Genomic DNA, 20,920 nt, shown 5'->3' on the forward strand with positions numbered 1-20,920 from the left:
TGCATTGTATTCCATTGCATGGAATACATGAATTCCATAATTTACTTAACAGTTCTCCTGTATAATAGGAGATTTATTTAGAGAATAAGAGATAATCTTATGTAATAGGAGATAATCATTTAGATCATTTCTAATTTTTGAACAGTACTCTAATGAATAGCATTATACTTAATTTTTTTCCCAGTTGTCAGATTATTTTCTTAGGATAAATTCCTAGAAGAAGATAACTGGCTCAAAGTTTATGTAATAATGTTAATTTCTTTACAACCTGACCAGCACTAGTTTTAATTAATCTTTTCAATATGTGGCAATCTGATATGTGAGAAAATTGTTGATTTATTTCCTATATATTTCTTCTTCCAGGCAATGTCTATTTTCTTTGCTCTTTTTCCTATTGGGGATAGTATTATAATTAAGAATAGTTAATTCATTTTATATTCTAAAGGAATAAACAAATTATTTATTGTTGGAAAGCAGTATTACATATCTCAGTATGTTATATCTCTGTTTTCAAAAGTTGTGGAAGCATTTTTCTTGAATGATATAACTGAGCAATATTTAGAAGTTGAACTTAGTCCGTAAGTATAAAATGTTTTTTCTTACTTATTACTACATAATTTGAACGTATTATTTTCTAGTTATAAATGATATAGTAAAAGCTCATTAATTCCAGTTGACTAGTAAGAATGGCACTCTGAATTTGTTTGAATGATATACTTTTATATATTTCTTAGTTTCAAGTACAGAGCACATATTTAGAATGTATGTTTAGAATATACTCATATTCTAAATGTTTGAAAATCCTATGTCAATATTTTCAGTTCAGTAATGTAGATTTTTCTAATAAATTTGAAGATAATTTTTTTAAAATGAAAACTCATTATAAAACAAAAACTTTCTCATTATTTACTCAATAAATTTGCATTATTATATATAGCTATTCAGAAATAAAAGGAGAGCTATGGATATAATTAATTGAGCTAGCTTATAAAAATGTTTCTTTTAGGGGATTTTTAAATGACTAGATGAAACTTTAATTTTGTGTATTACATAATTATGTATTCATGTATTCCATTCTTTATTCATCATGCATTTATTAAGTATATGCTGTGTCACTTTTGCATTCAGCGCCAGGGTTAAAAACTAAATCACATATAGATTTTCTTAGACTCATTAAAAATTTTTTTTTTTTTTTGAGACGGAGTCTCGCTCTGTCACCCAGGCTGGAGTGCAGTGGCGCGATCTCGGCTCACTGCAAGCTCCGCCTCCCGGGTTCACGCCATTCTCCTGCCTCAGCCTCTCCGAGTAGCTGGGACTACAGGCGCCCGCCACCACGCCCGGCTAATTTTTTGTATTTTTAGTAGAGACGGGGTTTCACCGTGGTCTCGATCTCCTGACCTCGTGATCCGCCCGCCTCGGCCTCCCAAAGTGCTGGGATTACAAGCATGAGCCACCGTGCCCGGCCTCATTAGTCTATTTTCATGCTGCTGATAAAGTCATTCCTGAGACTGGGAAGAAAAAGAGGTTGAGTTGGACTTACAGTTCCACATGGCTGGAGGATCAGAGTCAGATCGGTGAAACCCTCTCTGCAAAATACAAAAATTGCCGGGTGGTGGGGGGCCTGTAGTCCAGTTTGAGAGGTGGGGCAGAGAATGGGTGAACCGGAGGGAGTTGCAGTGACCGAGTCGGCCCTGATCCAGCCTGGGACGAGATCCGTCTCAAAAAAAAAAATATTAACCTTGGACTCTCTTTGTTCAGGTTTAACTGTCTCTTGGGAATCCTGTTTACCTAGTTGGCAAACTATTTCTTTTTTCCTGTAGATGTACACCTATTATCTAAATTATAGCACATTTAAAATTAATAAAGTATTTAATAATGAAATATTTCTTTATATTGCAGTTATTCATTTGAAATGCCGTTTAAATGCCTCTCAGTACCTAACATTCAGAAGCCATTGCTCCTTTTGTAAGCTGGACAGAGAGCTCCAAACAATTGATTTAAATGAGATTTGTAGATATTCTTTTATTTTCTTTTATTTTGATATTCAGCTAAATCTAATGTAGAAAAGTGTAGCTGTTTGCATTATGTTTTTTAAGAAGAATAATCATATACCTTTGTGTGTTACATTTCAACTAACGTGCCAAAATTTGTTATTGAAAAATATGATTAATTCTCATAAACCGCCATGAGAAGTAACAAAATTTCAACTATTGTGTGCTTATTTTTACCCTGCATGTGAGAAAACTAAGGCAAACATTCATAATTTGTCTAGAGAACAGTAAAGAACTTGGATATCCTAAAGTTTTGCCCTTAGTTTTAATTTTATTAGATGATAATATTGGTTCATTTTCATAAAGTGATGACAACACTAGATGAATAGAATAATTAGATTATCTTTTGTTAAGAAATTACACAGTAATCATTGTGTATAAAATTAATAGATTTTAAAGGTTAAAAAAATTCACAGAGTAGTTTGGTTTCTTATGTATCAGGATAGTTAATAATCAAGAATCATAATTTTGCTTCAGGCAATCATTTCCTGTAACAGCTTATTAACCTCTAAGAAAGCAACAGGAAGAATCTTTTTTATTTGCAAGAATTTTTACTCCTAGGATGTACTCCTAAGGCTGTATAATAACAATAAAAATAATCAGAAGACTTTTAAATGGAAAAGAATACTTGGCTTCTGTTAGTTTACTGAAGGAAATCCTCCCTGAAAAGCTCTCAAAAGAGTACCTGTATAGAAATGTTTTAATATATAGGTTTTTCTAGAGTTAGTGAATTTGCTTCACGCAAATACATGAAATCCTTTGGTTCTTAATGACCTGGCTAGTACCAATTGTACACTGTTATTAGAATTTCTCTTTGAAAATATACTGTGTTCCTTTTTGAAAACATGATGCTGAACGAATGGTAGAAAGCAGGAAAACACAAGAGGCAGACAGGTTGAGGACAGTGTGTGAAAAAAATAGACAAAGATTAAAATCTTTAGCCTGTTGACTAGTTGTAGACTGTCTATGTTTTGCATTTTTTATTTTCCTAATGAGCTACCAGATAGTTTTCTTACAGAAATAACCTTTATTAATGTTGTTGAATTCAGACTTGGAAATTGTTGCTTGCTGTAGTTTTTGAAACTCGTTTTATAAAAAACTCCAAATAACATGGTATCTCTCTGACCTTTTTTCATACTTTGTATCATCTAACCAAATGTTTTATATAATTGTTTCTTTAGAGAATATAAAAAGCAACCTAAACATGAAACTTTATGCATTTGGTGGCAGTTGTCTGAAGAGCGGTAAACCCAAAGATGTCATTTCTAAGCAACTGAACACACTGGCTCGCCCTATAATTATCTCATATTAATATTGCATCTTTTTTTTTGAGACAGAGTCTCGCTCTGTTGCCATGCTGGAGTACAGTGGTGCTATCTTGGCTCGCTGCAACCTCCACCTCCCGGGTTCAAGCGATTCCCCTGCCTCAGCCTCCCAAGTTGCTGGGACTACAGGCACACGCCACCATGCCCGGATAATTTTTTTTTTGTATTTTTGTAGAGATGGAGTTTCACCATGTTGGCCAGGATGGTCTTGATCTTCTGACCTCATGATCCGCCCGCCTTGGCCTCCCAAAGTGCTGGGTTACAGACGTAAGCCACCATGCTCAGCCTGCATCTTTTAATTATTTGGAAATTTAGTTGCAAGCACACACATTCCATGTATAAAGGATAGTGAAGAAAATAACATTTATGTTTTTCAAACACTCATGAGGAATCTTAATTTTGACAGCCACGGACAGCATTTAGTGCTTTTACTTTCTGGAAGAAGAAATGTGTGGAAAGTAAGTAAATAAAAATAGGAGGCAAAGTCATTCCGTACACAGTAATACACATATTTCTATGTTAAAAGTGTAAGCCCAATTTTATCTTTTGTGTTTCACATGTTGTTTCTGTAGCAAGAACTTCCTTTATCATTCAGAGTGTCCAGAGGAGAGACAAAATGGGAAGGCAAAGCTTATCTCCCTTGGAGTTATTTTCCACCAAATGTGACAAAATTCAATTCATTTGCAATTCATGGATCAGAAGATCAACGAAGTTATGAAGCTCTTTACCCTGTACCTCAGCATGAACTGCAACAAGGACAAAAACCTGATTTGTAAGTAGAAAATAAATGAAGATATGTTCCAAATATACGAGTTTTTTCGAAATTAATTCTTAATGGAGCCAAAGTAACACTTTTGATCAAAGAAGACGACATATGTGCACAAGTACCTAGTAGAGTCCAATGTTCACTGATGGTCCTCAGAAAATACTTGGTAAACTTTGGACTGACATAATCTCTCTCACTACTGTCAGTAGAGCACTTATTTTTCCATAGTGGTATGAGAAAAGTGTTGTTTGCATGTGAGAAAAGTAAATGTTGCAACAGCTGGTATAGAAGTATGGTCGCAAATTCATTTAAAATTTCTTTCAGAGCTAAAGGGCCAGAGGCATCAGTGTTTCCTGGTGTGAACAAACGGTCCAGTGTTACAAGGAAATCTAATCTTCAGTTATCTCTGTAGTTCTCCTCTTCTGGTAACCTCATAAGGATAAAAATATCAACTATGTTTCTAGGCAACATTGCTTGTGATAAAAATGACCCTTAAGTGGTAAATTACATCTGGACTGAGAATAATTTTGGATGAACTATAAATATATGATGGAGACAGCGTAGCTTTGGGATTCCCCTGTAACAGTCATCTTCCCTGTGGGAACCCTGGAAACTATGGCTTTGGAGTTATTCCAAGAGATACTGCTCTCATGGGGCAGCAGGCATTTGAGCCAAGGTATCTGCTATGCTTTCTCAATTTGAGTCTTGTTTCCTTGCACCTGTAGCTCTCACATAGGCGGACTAAAGCTGCTGGCTAGCCTTATGAATGCTTCATGGACTTCTGCAAGGACTACTCCTTTAGGGAGGAAAGCCAGATGCTGTCCTGGGGCAAGCTGTGATTGCTGCTCTGTATCTCTCTAGGTATACTCACTATGGCCACGGTAGTCGCGTGAGTCTGGGCATTTGGAAGAACCTAACAGAGACATCCTAGTGAGCATTGCACTATGGTAGATGGACATTCCTGCCTTTTAACCTGTGGAATGTGCTGCATTGTCCTTCCTCTCCCTGTTTGCCTTCTCCTTCCTGTCATGCTCTTACTTTATGCTGGTCTTTATCACTTCTAGCATATTTCTTTATTTTGCTTGATATTTTTTCCCCTTTTCCCTTTGCCTTTCTCCCCAGTCCTGACATAGCTTTTACCTAGTCTTTTTTTCCCCTTCCTTCTTCTTATCCTTTACTGTTTTTTCCTTAATCTCTTATTCTGGGATTGACAATTGTGACTCAAAAACTGACTTATCCTGGCCAGGTGGGCAGAATGAGACAAACATGTAGTTGCAACTGACTCAAGGTCCTCATATCAAGACGTCATGTCTCTCTGGCTCTTCATCAGCTAATACCTTCCTGTATTTAGGCTCTTCATTCATACATTATTTGGAAGCTTATCTTAGGTGGAAGTACGATTATACATTGGCCAGGACAGAGCCAAGGCAGAGTGACTTCCTAGAGTGGGGCTCCACTGCAGCATGTTAGCTAAGCCTTTCTCTCCTCATTAAGCCACAAGAGAAAGCTTCTTAATGTAGTTAACTGGTTTTCCTTGAAAGAAAAGAACTGGGATTAATACTCTTTTACATTAACCTCTCTTGCTTCGGCAGAGAAGGGAATTAAGAAGTCTATTTTATCTATGGAACTGAAACTTTTTAAAACAATTGCTTATATGACTGATATAAATTATATCAAAGTTTGAATATAAAAACATATGCAAGAGCATGATATGATTTGTTTAAAGCTGGATGGAATGAGTCATGTTTTGAGAACTGATTTCTCCCTTCAGCTGTGAGGGAGCTATTTGCAGAATTGGAAGAAGAGTGCTTTGAGATGCAGGTGAATGTTTTCAGAGCTGAGTGTTTGATAGCTAGAGTGAGAAAACTACATATAAAATATATCTTACCTTTAGTATTGCTTAAAATAGAATGTTGTCGTATTACAGATGTGACAAAATAAATAGCCCTTCAGGACAACTATTTCACAAATGCATAATTCATTTCAATTCCCACCTTCTTTTTCTTTGCTTTTAGCCATCGCCTAGAATACTTCAAGCCTTTCAATTTTAACACACTGCTTGGAAAAGAATGGAAACAACCGGAATCAGACCTGTGGCTAATAGAGAAATGTGATATATAGGAGTAATAGATAACCATACCAATCATTTTTTCTCTATACCTTTTAAGATAAACAAAAAATAAATATCAATTTTTTTAAGATGTCATGCATACATTTCAACAACAAACATTTTCATAGAAGTCACTGAAAATATAGTATCTGTGGCAAATTGTATATGATTAACAAGAAAATATATGATTCTTTGTAGATTATTTCATCTGTAAAGTCACAGTGTTTCTCAGAGTCACTTAGTCCAGGATGTTACATTCCCAGCACACAGTACAGTTATTCTTGAGAAGTACAAGTGAGAAAGAGGGGACAGTTGAGTTTGTCCAAGGACACCTAGAGCACTGTCCTGCACTATCTTATGATTCAGCCATTTCATTCCTAGATATATACCTCAGAAAAATGACTGCTCATAGCAGCTTTATTCATAATAGCACAAAATTGTAAACAGTCAAATTTCCATCCATAGGAAAATGGATAGACAAACTGCAATATAGTCAGTGGAATACTCTTCATTTAAAAAAGGACTGCTGATATATGCAACAACCTGTATGAATCTCAAAAACATTAAGTTGAGCAAAACAAGCCAGACATAACATACTATCTAATTACTTTTATATTAAAGCCACTTCCAGGCAAAACTAGCATTTGATGATAGATACCAGAACAGTGGCTGCTTAGAGTGAGGGCGGGGAATTCAAATTGAATGGAAAAGGGGCCTGAGGAAATTTTCTGGGGTGATTGAAATGTTTTGTATTTTGATCTGGATGATGGTTATGTAGCTGCATACATTTGTCAACATTCCTCATGTTTAGATTTGTGATTTTAGTATATGTAAATTAATTCCTTAATAAAATACTATTATAAAATAAGCTGTAAATTAAATGGAATTAACTTCAAGTTTACATTGAGTTTATATGTTTCCATTGAACAATCACTAGTGCTGGTTAAATGTGGCTTATCAACTTACTCATTTCTTATATATGTTCTCTGTCTAAAAAGAGAGCTGGCGTAAGGCTGACTTTTACAAAAGGTATTATAAGTATCCTGACTACACATCATGGTGGCAGTGTTAGGCATCTTAGATAAATTGAGAAATTATTCTTAAAACTGACAATAGCAACTAATTAATTTGATATAGAAACGATCTGCCTGTTTTGGATAGGAATGGCATATTTTAAATAACCTAGAATGATTTATTTATAAATTACCTGAATAATTTTATAAATGCATATAAAACTATCAAAATAAAAATAAGATATATTTTAGAGTATCTTGATTTTAGAAGTGAATCAAACACTATGAATCACAGTTTCAGATATAAATCATAACTATTTATAATATGGATAAAAATGAAGCATAAATACGATAGATACAATCACAACAATATAAAATACTGAATTTGAATGTTGCAGCTTGTGAGCTTTCTCAAACCTAATGTGTATCTTTTTAAAATTTGTTTAGATGTTTTTTAAACATCTCTTAACTTTCTTTCATCTAGATAAGACATTTCCTTTTCTTCCAATACCAAGCAAGCAAAAATACATTATATAAACATTTTCTTTTGAAAGGAACATGCATATCAACTACAGAATTTCGGAAAGCTTGTCCATTAGTCACGTACAAATGATATATCCTAGAAACTTGTATCCAAGAAACTTTTATTTGAGAGTAGGTGTTTGTAATAGCCATTTCAAATTTGTTTTTCAACTTCAGGACCATGAAAGAATAATCATCCTTTTGTTTAAAATATGCATAAATGCATTTCTTTGCTGTGATTTAAATTGTTCACTGCAGTGTCAAGCAGATTCTCTCTTCTCACCACCTAAATAGATTACACAGTGTGCATATTTATTCAGGTGCGTTCTCATGCTTTTTCCCAGCTCCAGGAAAGTGTAAGTCACAGTCTGAAGGGAAATATATGCTTTTTATTTTTGGCTCCAAACTACTTTTTTTAAACGTTAAAAAGGTTTTTGCCACAGGAAAAAAAAATTTAATTTCTCCTCCTCCTTTCTCTCCTTTTGCTCCTTTTTTAAATGTTAGGCTTCTGGGGGACAGAAGATAATGAGCATAATTAATCTGATATTGAAACAGAAAGGGTAGCAAGTGGATAAAGCAACTACAGTAAGCCATCAGCCCTTTTCTCATGCCTCAAAGCTTAAGGATTGTCTCTTCCATGTAAGTTTCCATAGTATTTTACACATTGCTTTATTAGAGCATTTATTTCACTGTGTCCTAGATAGCTCTTCTGACCCACCTCCTATCCTCTCAGCCTAACTTTTTACTCCAGCAATCAGTTGCATACAGTGAACTGACTGGCCAGTTGCCTCAGCTGTACTGTGTATGTCTTACTTCCTGCCCCTAGGGCTTCTCTGTTTCCTCTGCTGTGTGGAACACTTGCAGGCACCCATTTAGCCATTCTCACACATGAACTACCCTGGATGTGTGAAGGGACTAAAACACCCAATGGGGCACCTCTTGACCAAGGAGGGTGGGAGTTGATGGATAAATACTTCTCTGTTACATCCATCAGTTTAACAGTTCTATGGTCCCTTCCACACAGCTCCTCAGAAGTTCTCTTAAAAGGATCCCACCCTGGTTACCCACAACAGTGGCCAACTAGTAACACACTTTTGCATTATCTTTCCTTCATTTCCATAATTTTCTATTTTGGAATTACTTAACTACAGTCAGCCTTTTTGGAAGTTATTGCCCTATGTTTGCTTTATGGGGAACCCAGGTTAAGTCAGCGATTACCTAAAGTAGCCCTAGAAAGCAGTTCATCAGGATGGGAATCTAGAATTGTATCACAGGGCATTTGGTGACAAGGACCCCATTGTTAGTGGTAATGACTCTGCTATAAGTAACTTCACAGTTATTAAAACTTTCATGGAGTGGTAGACTGGTTTGAGGTGCAGCTGAGGTACCTGAAGCTATGAAAGCCATCTAGTCATAATGACTCTTTGTGTCAACTGTTCAGCAGGCAAATAGAAGCATGATGTTAGAAGAGATATTGATCCTGGCTGCCATGCAGAGCTAGAGTTATAACTATTAATGGAGGCAGTATAGAGTATGTCCTTCCTAGGGGATTCATTGAGGCATCCTTTGGTGCTTCAATGTCAAGTGATAACCTTAAATGGGCAACTGTAGCAACCACAGCCTGACAAGGTAAAGCAACTAAGGACTCTGACCCTTTGAGGATGAAGGTCTAGGTCACCTCACCATTCAAACTACTTGAACCTACTGAAGAGCTTGGCCAAATGTGAGAGAAATACAGAATTTGTGATGGAAGAGAGAGATGATAACTATCAATTCTAGACTTGAAATCAGTTACAGGAGCCACATAACTTGTTCCACTAAATCTTTTGCATTTAGTATTTGTGTAATGGCCGCCCACTTCCTTGAAGACTCTGTGACAGATTGGACTCAATGTGGAACCTGTGTGGCTCTGAGTGCTGCAAGGAGTGGACTGTATTTAATATCTCTTGTGTCCTACCTCACATCCTCTCAGGCCGTTTTTCAATTCACCCATTTTACTCTTTGATAGCACTTTACCTCTGTTGTCCCATGTATCTCTAGATTTCTGTATTAGTGCTTTTCTGACACCTCAGTTATGTGGAACACCTGTGGAAATCTGCTAATCTACTCTGACATATATGCAAACCTGGAAGTTTGAGGGAATTGACAATAGGGACAGGATTCAGTGGATAAATATTCCCCTTTTCTGTGCTTTGGGCAGACAATTCTGAAGTGCATTCCATATAGTCTCCAGTAGGACTCCGCTAGGGTCTTCAGTTACCTACAGTACTGATCAGCTTAAAAATACAATCTTAGATTGGCTTGCTTTATTTAATTTTTCCAAAGTTCCCAATCCCATTCCTTAGAATCACATTCCAAAATTAATGCACTGCACACAACCCTCTGCTTTTGTCGGGGGTAGAAGGGGTATCCAGCCTAAGGCACCTAAGTCCAAGAGGAATATGTGCCTAACCTATCTTCTAACTGAATATATATATATATATATATATATATAAAATATGTTTATATATAACATACATATATATATAGAGAGAGAGCATAAAATGTGCTGTGTATGTGTGTAGCATATATTTTGTTAAATCACCATTCCTGGGCCCTACTCATTTTCTGATAATTTCTTATCTTAATTTGCTCTGAAAGAGCAAAACTTATAAAATTGACTATTGTAACTCTATTTTTTACCAACTATAATTTTTCATGGAAGGAATAGTAAAAAGAGTTACCTCTGAAGCTAAGATGACACATGTATGAGGAATATAGGAAGCCAGAAATCATGAATCTATGAAAAGTGAGGGGTGTCTGTGCATATTTTTTTTTATTTTGTTTCGTAATAAATAACCAGTAATTAAAATATTCTTTTCCATATAATGGGACCTACGAGTAAATTTTTGTCTGATATTTATAAATCTAATATGTAATATAAAGGAGAAATAGAAAATGCTATCAAATGACATTTCACTTTACTACTTATTTGAATTACAATGAAATAATATATAGCTACATCACTGGCTCCTGAGAGAGCTTTGGGTGTTCTGTAAATTTTTTACTTTGCACTCTTGAAAAATTCGCAGAGAATGCAAGGTTTAGCAAAAATTTAGTTTCTTTTGGCAGCCTATCACCTGTAATTTCCATTAAACAGCATTTCTGACTCAATAGTACACTGAAAACCCATGTCTGTAATAATGCCCTAAGGCACTGCAGTACCTAGTGTATATATTTTGAAGAGAGAGCTTTGCTGAAATAGAAAACCAAACTGTAAATTGAAGTCTGAGCATTCAGAGAAATAAAAATTATGCTAAATACAAATATATGTCTTTGAATTAGTTTTTTGAAAAATGGCAAAAAGATAATATTACTTAGTGATATTATTAAATATAATTAGTATGCTTTGGTGTACACAGCAGAAACACCAAATGTCTTATACTCACACAATAGACTGGGCTTTCCTTTTAGCTGCCTGACCTTGTGCAAGTGGCCTCATTGAAATATCTAATACTTATTGAATACTTATTATTTTTTCAGAAACTATATTAAGAACTTTACCCTTACTTTTTACAGCAATCTCAAAGTCAGATACTCTTGGAATGCTTATTTTTAAAGTTAATGAAACTAAGACCTACAGAGTTAAGTATCTTGCCCAAGATCATACAGTTAAGAAGCAGCAGATTTGAACCCAGGGAATTTGATTCTCAAGAGAAGGCACTTATTTACTCTGCTGCTGCCTTTCTTAGTCTTCATTACTCATCTACAAAATAAAGCTATTGAGAGTGATGTCAGCAAGATGGCTGACTAGAGACACCTGGCATTCATTCCCACCACAATAAAGGACCAAGGCAATGAATAAACAGCTAAGATTTTGACTACAGTGTTGAAGGGAGAGTGCTGGAGTGTGATGGAGGAGTAGTGATTGGAAGTCTAGGAGGGTAAGGTGGAGGTACCTGTTGTCTGCAGCTTCATCTTCTCTGCCTAGATCAGATATACCTGGAGTCAGGAGAGACTTCACATGTGGGGAAAGGATAAGCAGGAGATCCCCCACTGTCACCCAGCCCCATTGCCACCGCCAACACCTATAGTCCTTAAACAGAAGAATCCCATAGTTCCTGTAAGCCCCGAGTCCATCTTGGAGAGCTGCAGGGAATTTATGCAGCTGTGTTGCACAAGGTGTATACTCCTCACCCCTACTCACCCACTGTGAGCCAAGCTGCTGCAGCATGGTGCCATCTTGAGATCTGAGCCATCTCTGGAGTGTGTTTTCCTCTGAGGTCAGTAGCCACTGTGCTTTTCCAGCACTGGGGCTCCATCTTCATTATGCCAAACCCACATGGGTGATTGAACCTCACAACCCAGCTGTGGGGAGTCTGGGCTCAGGATTGGCTGTGACTCTGGTCTTGCATGGCAGAGAAACCAACCCCCACCCATGCTTAAGGCAGGAGACACAGTGTTCCAGTCCTTCCCAGGACAAACCTGCCCTCGAGCCAGCCAAACTGCTGCATGCCTTCTTCCAAGTGGGAGAGGTCTCTGAGCATCCGAGCAGCTGATACACCTAGTGGAGTTGGCTATGTGCCCACACTCAGAACCTGAGAAACAGCCCTGCACCCTCACGTCCTCCCCTAACCCCACCACAAACACACCCCTGGGCCTTCCCACTGGCCCTGTGCTCCCAATAAGGACCGGAAAAATAGGTGGACACATCCCTAGGCTAGCCAAGCAGCCAAGAGCGTATGTCCCAGACCTGAGAAACAGCCCCATGGGCTGTCCCCAGTGGACATGCCCCTGAACCAACTAAGCAGCCACTTGTCTGTGCTTCTGGCCAGTGTAACAGTCCTATGGGTTCAACCATAGCAAGACAGACCCCAGGGTGGCTGACCCACTGTGTGCATGCATGTACCCCTGACCAGAGAAACAGGGTGGTGAGCCCAATCCCAGCAAAGGCACACCAGTGTAACCACAAATTCTCTCAGCTTAGGCCACTGAGAAACTCGCAAACACCGCTAGTGTGGATTTCAGTTAAAGAAACTACCTGGAGGCTACACTACTGCATCCACCTAAAATGAAGGCCAACACACCCCACCCAACTGACACTCTAAGACCCATTAATACAAATTGCTCTTTTTCTATGAAACCTACCCCATAAAATTGAAGAAGTGACTTTTCTTCCAGATATGTAGAAATCAACATAGGGACATATCAACCATGAAAAAGCAAGGAAATATGTCACCTCCAAAGGAAAACAATAGTTCTCCAGGAACAGACTCCAATCATAAGAAAATATATGAAATGCCAGAAAAAGAATTCAAAATAATAATCTTAAGTAAACTCAGTGAGATATAAGAGAATACAGACAGATAATTCAACAAAATCAGGAAAACAATTCATGATTTGAATTAGAAATTCAACAAAGAGATATCATTAAAAACCATACAGAAATCCTAGAGCTGAATAATTCAATGAATGCAATAAAAAAGAAATACAATCAAGAGCTTTACCAGCAGACTAGAACAAGCAGAAGAAATAATTTCTGAACTTGAAGACAGATCTTTTGAAATAACACAGGTACCTCAAAAAAAAAAAAAAGAAAAAGGAGGAAAAGAACAAAAGAAAGAAAAATATATTAGAAAGGATGAAGAAAGCCTACAGAATGTATAGAATACCAAATTAGGTGAACAAATATTCATATTATAGGCACTCAAGAAGGAGAAGAGTATGGAAATGGTGAGAAAAACATATTTAATAAAGTACTACAAGATAAAACTATTAAACCAAGATCTCTTCCTCCCTGATTCTATAAATAAAAACAGCATACAAGAGAAAAGAGGTTCATAAACCTTCGCTTTTATGTGGTAGTATATAATACGGAAGATGAGTATTCAAGCCACTCATTAATAAGCCATTCACTAAGGGAGCCACTTTTTTTTCCCCTAAGCCCTTCTAAAGTATTATTTGTTGCAGCAGTATAACACATGAAAATTATTATTGTAGTGTGGACCAGTGGCTAATCTGAATGCAACTCTTTTAACATTTATTGTCGTTAGGAAATGTATCATATTGTTCTGGAATATTAGAAAGAAAGAAATCCCAGGCCTCATCTGTACTAAATGCTTTTACTAGCTTGTTTTTATCAAAGATCAAAAGACAAGCTTCAGAAGACATGGAACCTTTGGCAAGCAAAACTTCATACCCTTAAATAACTTGCAATAACTATAATAACCTTTTATCTTTATATATGAGAAATATGATGGATTTAGTAAAAATTTATTCCAAATGGTCATCTCATAGTCCACTTGTGCAGAAAATCTAAAGATTATAAATGAATCTGTTTTCCTTGCATTATATTATACTCTTTGCAACAATGACAAGTCACCCTTTTTTTCTTGAGAGGATTATCATTTTCAAAAACAATAGAGTAATTTATCAGTGACTTTTCAAAATCCAGGTTACAAACCCATTAGTGAGTGGATTATAGAATATTTTAGTAGATTGTATCTAACAGAGAAGTAAATAGAAAATATTAGAATGCATCACATGTATTAAGTGTATATATTGTTTTAATAATTTTATTTTTTATCTAATCATAAAAGTTCAAAATCCATTAATTTATGCTGTTTATAGAAAACAAGCTTTAAACACTTGAGTGTTCACAGTATTATCTTTTGGGTAACTTGTTTATATCCAAAAGAATCTCAATAATTAGTGACTAGAGAAGATTTGGAGGTGTAGCTCACACCCAAATGTGTCTCTGATGTATCTTAAAAACTAAGGAGAGTAACAATCTTCAATTTAGTTTGATTTATAAATTGAGAATAAAACAAATGATATAGATAGGTAGGTAGATATATTAAGATGGATAGATAGAGATAGATGACTTACATATAGAGATACTAAGATTTTAAAATTTTTCATTGGAAGTGACCACTTTTCACAGTATGTAGCTCTGTTCCTAATCTGTAAGTTAGGATGCTTTGGGTTACAAGTATGATGACATGTGACAGCATTTGATCTAGAGAATGACAGTCTCATTGTGTCTCTGGCTCTATCTATATATGATTTTCTTGCTTTGCTGTTTTCTTTTATTTATTTATTTATTTTAAATTTTACTTTAAGTTCTGGGATACATGTGCTAAAAGTGCAGGTTTGTTACATAGGTATACACGTGCCATGGTGGCTTGCTGCACCCATCAACCTGTCATCTAGGTCTTAAGCTCTGCATGCATTAGGTATTTGTCCTAAAACTCTCCCTCCTCTTTCCCCTCACCCCCCAACATGCCTCGGTATGTGATGTTCCCCTCCCTGTGGCCATGTGTTCTCATTGTTCAGCTCCCACTTATGAGTGAGAACATGCAGTGTTTGGTTTTCTGTTCTTGTGATAGTTTGCTGAGGATGATGGTTTCCAGCTTCATCTATGTCCCTGCAAAGGACACAAGCTCAAGCTCATTCTTTTTTATGGCTGCATGGTATTCCACGGTGTATATGTGCTACATTTTCTTTATCCAGTCTATCATTGATGGGCATTTGGGTTGGTTCCAAGTCTTTGTTATGTATAGTGCTGCAATAAACATACATGTGTATGTGTCTTTATAGTAGAATGGTTTATAATTCTTTGGGTGTATACCAGTAATGGAATTGCTGGGTCAAATGATATTTCTAGTTCTAGATCCTTGAGGAATTGCCACACTGTCTTCCATAATGGTTGAACTAATTTACACTCCCAAAAACAATGTAAAACGTTCCTAGTGAGCCAAGATTGCACCACTGCACTCCAGCCTGGGCGACAGAGCGAGACTCTGTCTTAAAGAAAAAAAAAAAAAGTGTTCCTATTTCTCCACATCCTCTCCAGCATCTGTTGTTTCCTGACTTTTTAATGATTGCCATTCTAACTGACATGAGATGGTATTTCATTGTGGTTTTGATTTGCATTTCTCTAATGACCAGTGATGATGAGCTTTTTTTCATATGTCGTTGGCTGCATAAATGTCTTCTTTTGAGAAGTGTCTGTTTACATCCTTTGCCCACTTTGTGATAGGGCTTTGTTTTTCTGTAGTAAATTTGTTTAAGTTTCTCGTCTTAATGTTCCGTCTTTCATGTATTTCCTTTTTTTTTTTTTTTGAGACAGAGTTTCGCTCTCGTTGCTCAGGATGGAGTGCAAAGGCGTGATCTCAGCTCACCGCAACCTCTGCCTCTTGGGTTAAAGTGATTTCTCCTGCCTCAGCCTCCCGAGTAGCTGGAATTACAGGCATGTGCCACCATGCCCAGCTAATTTTGTATTTTTAGTAGAGACAGGGTTTCTCCATGTTGGTCAGGGTGGTCTCGAACTCCCAACCTCAGGTGATCTGCCCACCTCAGCATCCCAAAGTGCTGGGATTACAGGCATGAGCCACTGTGCCCGGCCATCTTTCTTGTATTTCTGAGTATATTTGTACCATTTTCAAATACAGTCCTGCACTGCATAATGACATTTTGGTCAACAACAGACCACACATAAGACAGTGGTCCCATAAGATTATAATGGAACTATCACATATAGCAACATCATTGTAATGTCACAGTGTTATGCATTACTTACATGTTTGTGGTGATGTGGGTGTGAACATACAATTATGTATGGTGCATAATGCTTGATGAAAATAACAAATGATGCTGTTCATGTTTTATGTATTTACTATTCTATAGTTTTTAATTGTTATTTTAGAGTATATGCTTACTACTTATTTTTTTTAAGTTAACTGTGAAACAACCTCAGGCAGGTCCTTCAGGAGATTTCCAGAAGGCATTATTATCATAGGAGATGACAACTCCATTGTTGCGGGCAGTCAGGGACCCTGAAGAGAGGGACCAGCTGGAGCCACGGCAGAGGAACATAAATTGTGAAGGTTTCATTTTAATGTAGACATTTATCAGTTTCCAAATAATACTTTTATAATTTCTTATGCCTGTCTTTACTTTTATCTCTTAATCCTGTTATCTTCGTAAGCTGAAGATGTACGTCACCTCAGGACCACTGTGATGATTGTGTTAACTAGACAAATTGATTGTTAAACATGTGTGTTTGAACAATACAAAATCAGTGCACCTTGAAAAAGAACAGAATAACAGCAATTTTTAGGGAACAAGGGAAGACAACCATAAAGTCTGACTGCCTGCGGGGTCGGGCAAAAAGAGCCATATTTTTCTTCTTGCAGAGAGCTGATAAATGGATGTACAAGTAGGAGAAATATCGCTAAATTCTTTTCCTAGCAAGGAATATTAATATTAATACCCTGGGAAAGGAATGCATTCCTGGGGGGAGCTCTATAAACGGCCACTCTGGGAGTGTCTGTCTTATGTGGTTGAGATAAGGACTGAGATACGCCCTGGTCTCCTGCAGTACCCTCAGGCTTACTAGGGTGGGGAAAAACTCTGCCCTGGTAAATCTGTGGTCAGACCGGTTCTCTGCTCTCGAACCCTGTTTTCTGTTGTTTCAGATGTTTATCAAGACAATATGTACGCTGCTGAACATAGACCCTTATCAGTAGTTCTGCTTTTTGCCCTTTGAAGCATGTGATCTTTGTACCTACTCTGTTCTTACACCCCCTCCCCTTTTGAAACCCTTAATAAAAAACTTGCTGGTTTGAGGCTCAGGTGGGCATCATGGTCCTACTGATATGTTATGTCACCCTGGTGGCCCAGCTGTAAAATTCCTCTCTTTGTACTCTTTTTTTTACTTCTCAGCTGGCCAACACTTATGGAAAATAGAAAGAACCTACGTTGAAATATTTGGAGTAGGTTCCCCCATTACTCTATGCATGTTACTGCCCCTGAAGACCTTCCAGTGGGACAAGATGTAGAGGTGGAGGACAGTGATATTGATGATCCTGACCCTGTTTGTGTTTGTGTCTTGGTTTTATAAAAAAGTTTTAAAAGCAAAATAAATAAATAATAGAAAAAAGCTTGTAGAATAAGGTTATAAAGAAAGAAAATATTTTTGTACAGCTACATAATTTGTGTGGTTTTTTTGTTTGTTTATTTTTTTGAGACAGGGTCTCATTCTGTCACCCAGGCTGGAGTGCAGTGGCACAATCACAACTCACTGCAGCCTTGACCTCCTGGGGCCCAGGGATCCTCCTGCCTCAGAAAGACACCAGTCCTCCAGGTAGATATCAGGTCCCAGGTGCACACTGGACTCAAGGTGTACATCAGGCCCCAAGTTGACAACCAGGTCCCAAATAGACAGCAAGGCCCTTGGTGGACAGCAGGCCCATGTTGAATACCAGACTCATGTAGACATCTACCATGCATTAGGTAGATACATAGGCTCCAGGTGGACATTAGACACACAATCCCCAGGTGATCATCAGGACCCGGGTGAAAACTCAGGCCTTAGGTGCATATCAGGCCTTAAGTGGACACCCAAGACCCAGGTTGATCCCCAGGTCACAAGTGATTACCAGGCCCCAGGTGGACACCAGGCCTTAGGTGAACAACAGGACCCAGTAGGCCATCAGGCCCCAGCTGGATACCAGTCCCCAGGTGAACACAAGGTTCCAAGTGGGACATAAGCCCAAGGCAGACATCAGGCCCCAGGTGGACACACAAGCCCTAGGTGGAAATCAGGCCTGAGGAGGACATCTGGCCCCTGGTGGACATCAGGTGCAGGTATACAAGCAGGCCCTGGGTGGACGTAACTGTGTATAGGTAAGGAGTTGACCTGGGGGGAGGGTGAACAGTCAGCACCTCAGTGGGGTCCTGAGTAGGTCTTATGGAAGGAAGGGGCCAAGGGGACGGAAACTTAAGCGACCTCACTTCCTTGATGACAGTCCCAAACAGAACAAGAGAACCCTGGTAACTAGGCACCCATATCTTAGAGTCAGCCCTGTAGCCAGCTCAATTGGTGGGAGTCGCTCAGGAGAGGAAGCTGTTCTCATGCTGCATCCCCACATCTTGAGGCTCCTGCTTGAGGACTGGCGGGAGTGAGAGCGTTTTCCAATGATGCCGATGAAGGCTCATCCCTCACCCTAGACACCTCTGGCCATTTGACTGAAGGCGCCCCAGGTACCTCAGGGCAGGCCTCACCAGTGATCCCATCAGGACCTCACCTGCACATTGTCCTTGTCCTCATCCGGTTGGAGCCTCTGGAGCCCCTTGAGGCACAGGCACATGGTGAGGTGGCTTGCAGTCTGGAAGACTTTCTGGGGGTGGTATTTTCAGGCTGAATTCCTTTAAACTCAATGAGGTTGTTTTTGTGTTTGGAAATTCCAGTGGAAAGTGACTGTGACCCTTTCTCCTTTTTCAGCTCCTGCTCCATATGCAGCAATACAGGAACTTCCAGCAATACAGGAACTTCCAGTACTGTTAAGCCAGTGCCAGCACCAGGGGAAGAGTGCCCTCAGGGATAGTGCTGGAGCTAGAGGAAGCCCCACAGCCCTCTTGCCACTGCCCTGGTACAGCCAAGGACCAGCCCAATGAGGAGCTGCCTGACATCATGGCACCTACTGTAGCCATTGGCCTAAGCCCTGGATCTGAAAGTGTGGCTGGAGCTAGAGGTGGCAGAGAGGGGGTGGCCAACATGGCCCGAGCCAGCAGCTCCCACACTGCTCCTGGTCCTGGGCACAGTGGGAGTCATGGAGGTGGAGACCAGGGTGTGCAGCCTGGGCTCCTCTGCCTCGCTGGAGAGAGGCTTTTCTCATTACGCAGAGCTGTTGCTGTGCTCCTGCAGGACCTGCTTGGGCTACTGCTGCTGGGGGTGTATATCTGCCTGCAAAAGGTGCTAGAGAGCATGAAAAGGAGCCTGCAAGGAGGCATTCCAGCAGCTCCTCCTGCTCCCAGAGGTGGTCTCTTCCTCCAGGCATGGAGGTCTGTCCTCAACTGGGCATCTGGGCTGTTTGCCCCTGATGTGCTGCCAAGGATGGGCTCTTCTTGACAGGTGGACAGGGGATGCAGGGGCCAGGGGGGCATCTCCAAAGGGTATAGGAACTGAAACTTCCAAATTCAGCACTTGTGCCCCGGGGTCTCCATGCCGCCACCTGCCCTAAGATTTATTCATAATACCAGAATTACAAGTTTATAAAATAACATTTTAATAAAGTTTGACTTTTTGAAACTTCATGCCTTCTTAACTCATGTCAGATGGTGTTTTTGAGGCTAAACTGAAAATCTCTGATAGTTGTATGTTTTTGTTGTGGTTGTTTGTGTGATTGAATTACCATCGAATCAACTGTTACTGGAAACCTTTCAGGTATGGCTTTTAGAAGACCTTGAACTACTTTTGCCAGTTTTGACTGTCTGGTTTATTGTGAAAAGAGGGATCATGTAGGTTCACTTCTCCAGCAGACTAATCACCTTTTGCCATCAAAGATTTGGCATCAGAGTTTCCACAAATTATGTGTAGAAGTTGATATGTTGGCACTTTAGCTAATCTGGGGGCCAAAACAGAATGTCATAAACTAGGCAGCATAGAAACAAATTTATTTCTCACAGTTCTGGAGATGGTAAAACTTAGGCTCAAGTGGTCAGCAGATTCTGTGTCTGGTGAGGGCTGGCTTCCTGGTTCATAGACAGTCATGTTTCTATTGTGTCGTCACATGACAGAAGAGATGAAGGAGCTCTCTGTGGTCCTTTGATAGGGGCATGAATCTCATTCATGAAGTCTCTGCCTTCATGACCTAATCACCTCCCAAGGCCCCACCTCCTAATACCATCGTATGGAGAATGAGATTTCAACACATGAATCTGAGTTTAGCATCAGGTCATCCTGATCCATATGCACTCACAGGAAATCTATAATCTTCTATAATTATTTGCTGGTCCCTTCTGGGTTTAGGATTTTCTTTTTCTTTTAGAAAAATGATCTTTTATGTGATCCATGGTTTATCCATAGAAAAGCACTGTGAGTTCACACACTTGCCAAAAAAGGGCAATTGTGATACAGAAATGAGAGTGGCTTCTCTCTCTCTTGTTTTTAACCAATACATTGGACTGAGACGTTGTAGGGGCCCTCAGCTGGACGGTAAGACTTGAGGAGCCACAAACGGTTAACACAACTTCTTGGTCATTTTGGGGTAAAAAAGGTGACAGTTTGTCAAAGAAGAAAAAGTAGGCCGGGCGCAGTGGCTCACGCTTGTAATCTCAGCACTTTGGGAGGCCGAGGCAGGTGGATCACA

General features: G+C 38.8%; 1 protein-coding gene and 1 pseudogene across 2 annotated transcripts in view; both read left to right on the plus strand.

The window, feature by feature from the left end:
* The window catches only part of CUNH4orf33 (chromosome unknown C4orf33 homolog), a 28,112-nt gene extending 10,239 nt beyond the window's left edge, over positions 1–17,873 (plus strand). Inside the window, exons 3-7 of one of the 2 annotated variants that reach the window (XM_058436758.1) lie at positions 518–578; positions 3,783–3,834; positions 3,949–4,148; positions 5,004–5,072; positions 6,158–7,416. In XM_058436758.1, coding sequence (XP_058292741.1) covers positions 518–578; positions 3,783–3,834; positions 3,949–4,148; positions 5,004–5,072; positions 6,158–6,263 — 488 coding nt within the window. In that variant the 3' untranslated portion in view covers positions 6,264–7,416. Of the gene's footprint in view, positions 1–517; positions 579–3,782; positions 3,835–3,948; positions 4,149–5,003; positions 5,073–6,157; positions 7,417–15,897 lie in introns of those variants that run through there. The other variant, XM_058436760.1, reaches the window with a different exon arrangement.
* A 1,115-nt stretch (positions 17,874–18,988) lies between these two features.
* LOC116481114 (uncharacterized protein C2orf27A-like) lies at positions 18,989–19,801 on the plus strand (annotated as a pseudogene).
* Positions 19,802–20,920: the final 1,119 nt, after the last annotated feature.

The sequence above is a fragment of the Hylobates moloch genome, unplaced genomic scaffold, assembly GCF_009828535.3.
Source record: "Hylobates moloch isolate HMO894 unplaced genomic scaffold, HMol_V3 SCAFFOLD_3, whole genome shotgun sequence".
NCBI classification, from domain to species: Eukaryota; Metazoa; Chordata; class Mammalia; order Primates; family Hylobatidae; genus Hylobates; species Hylobates moloch.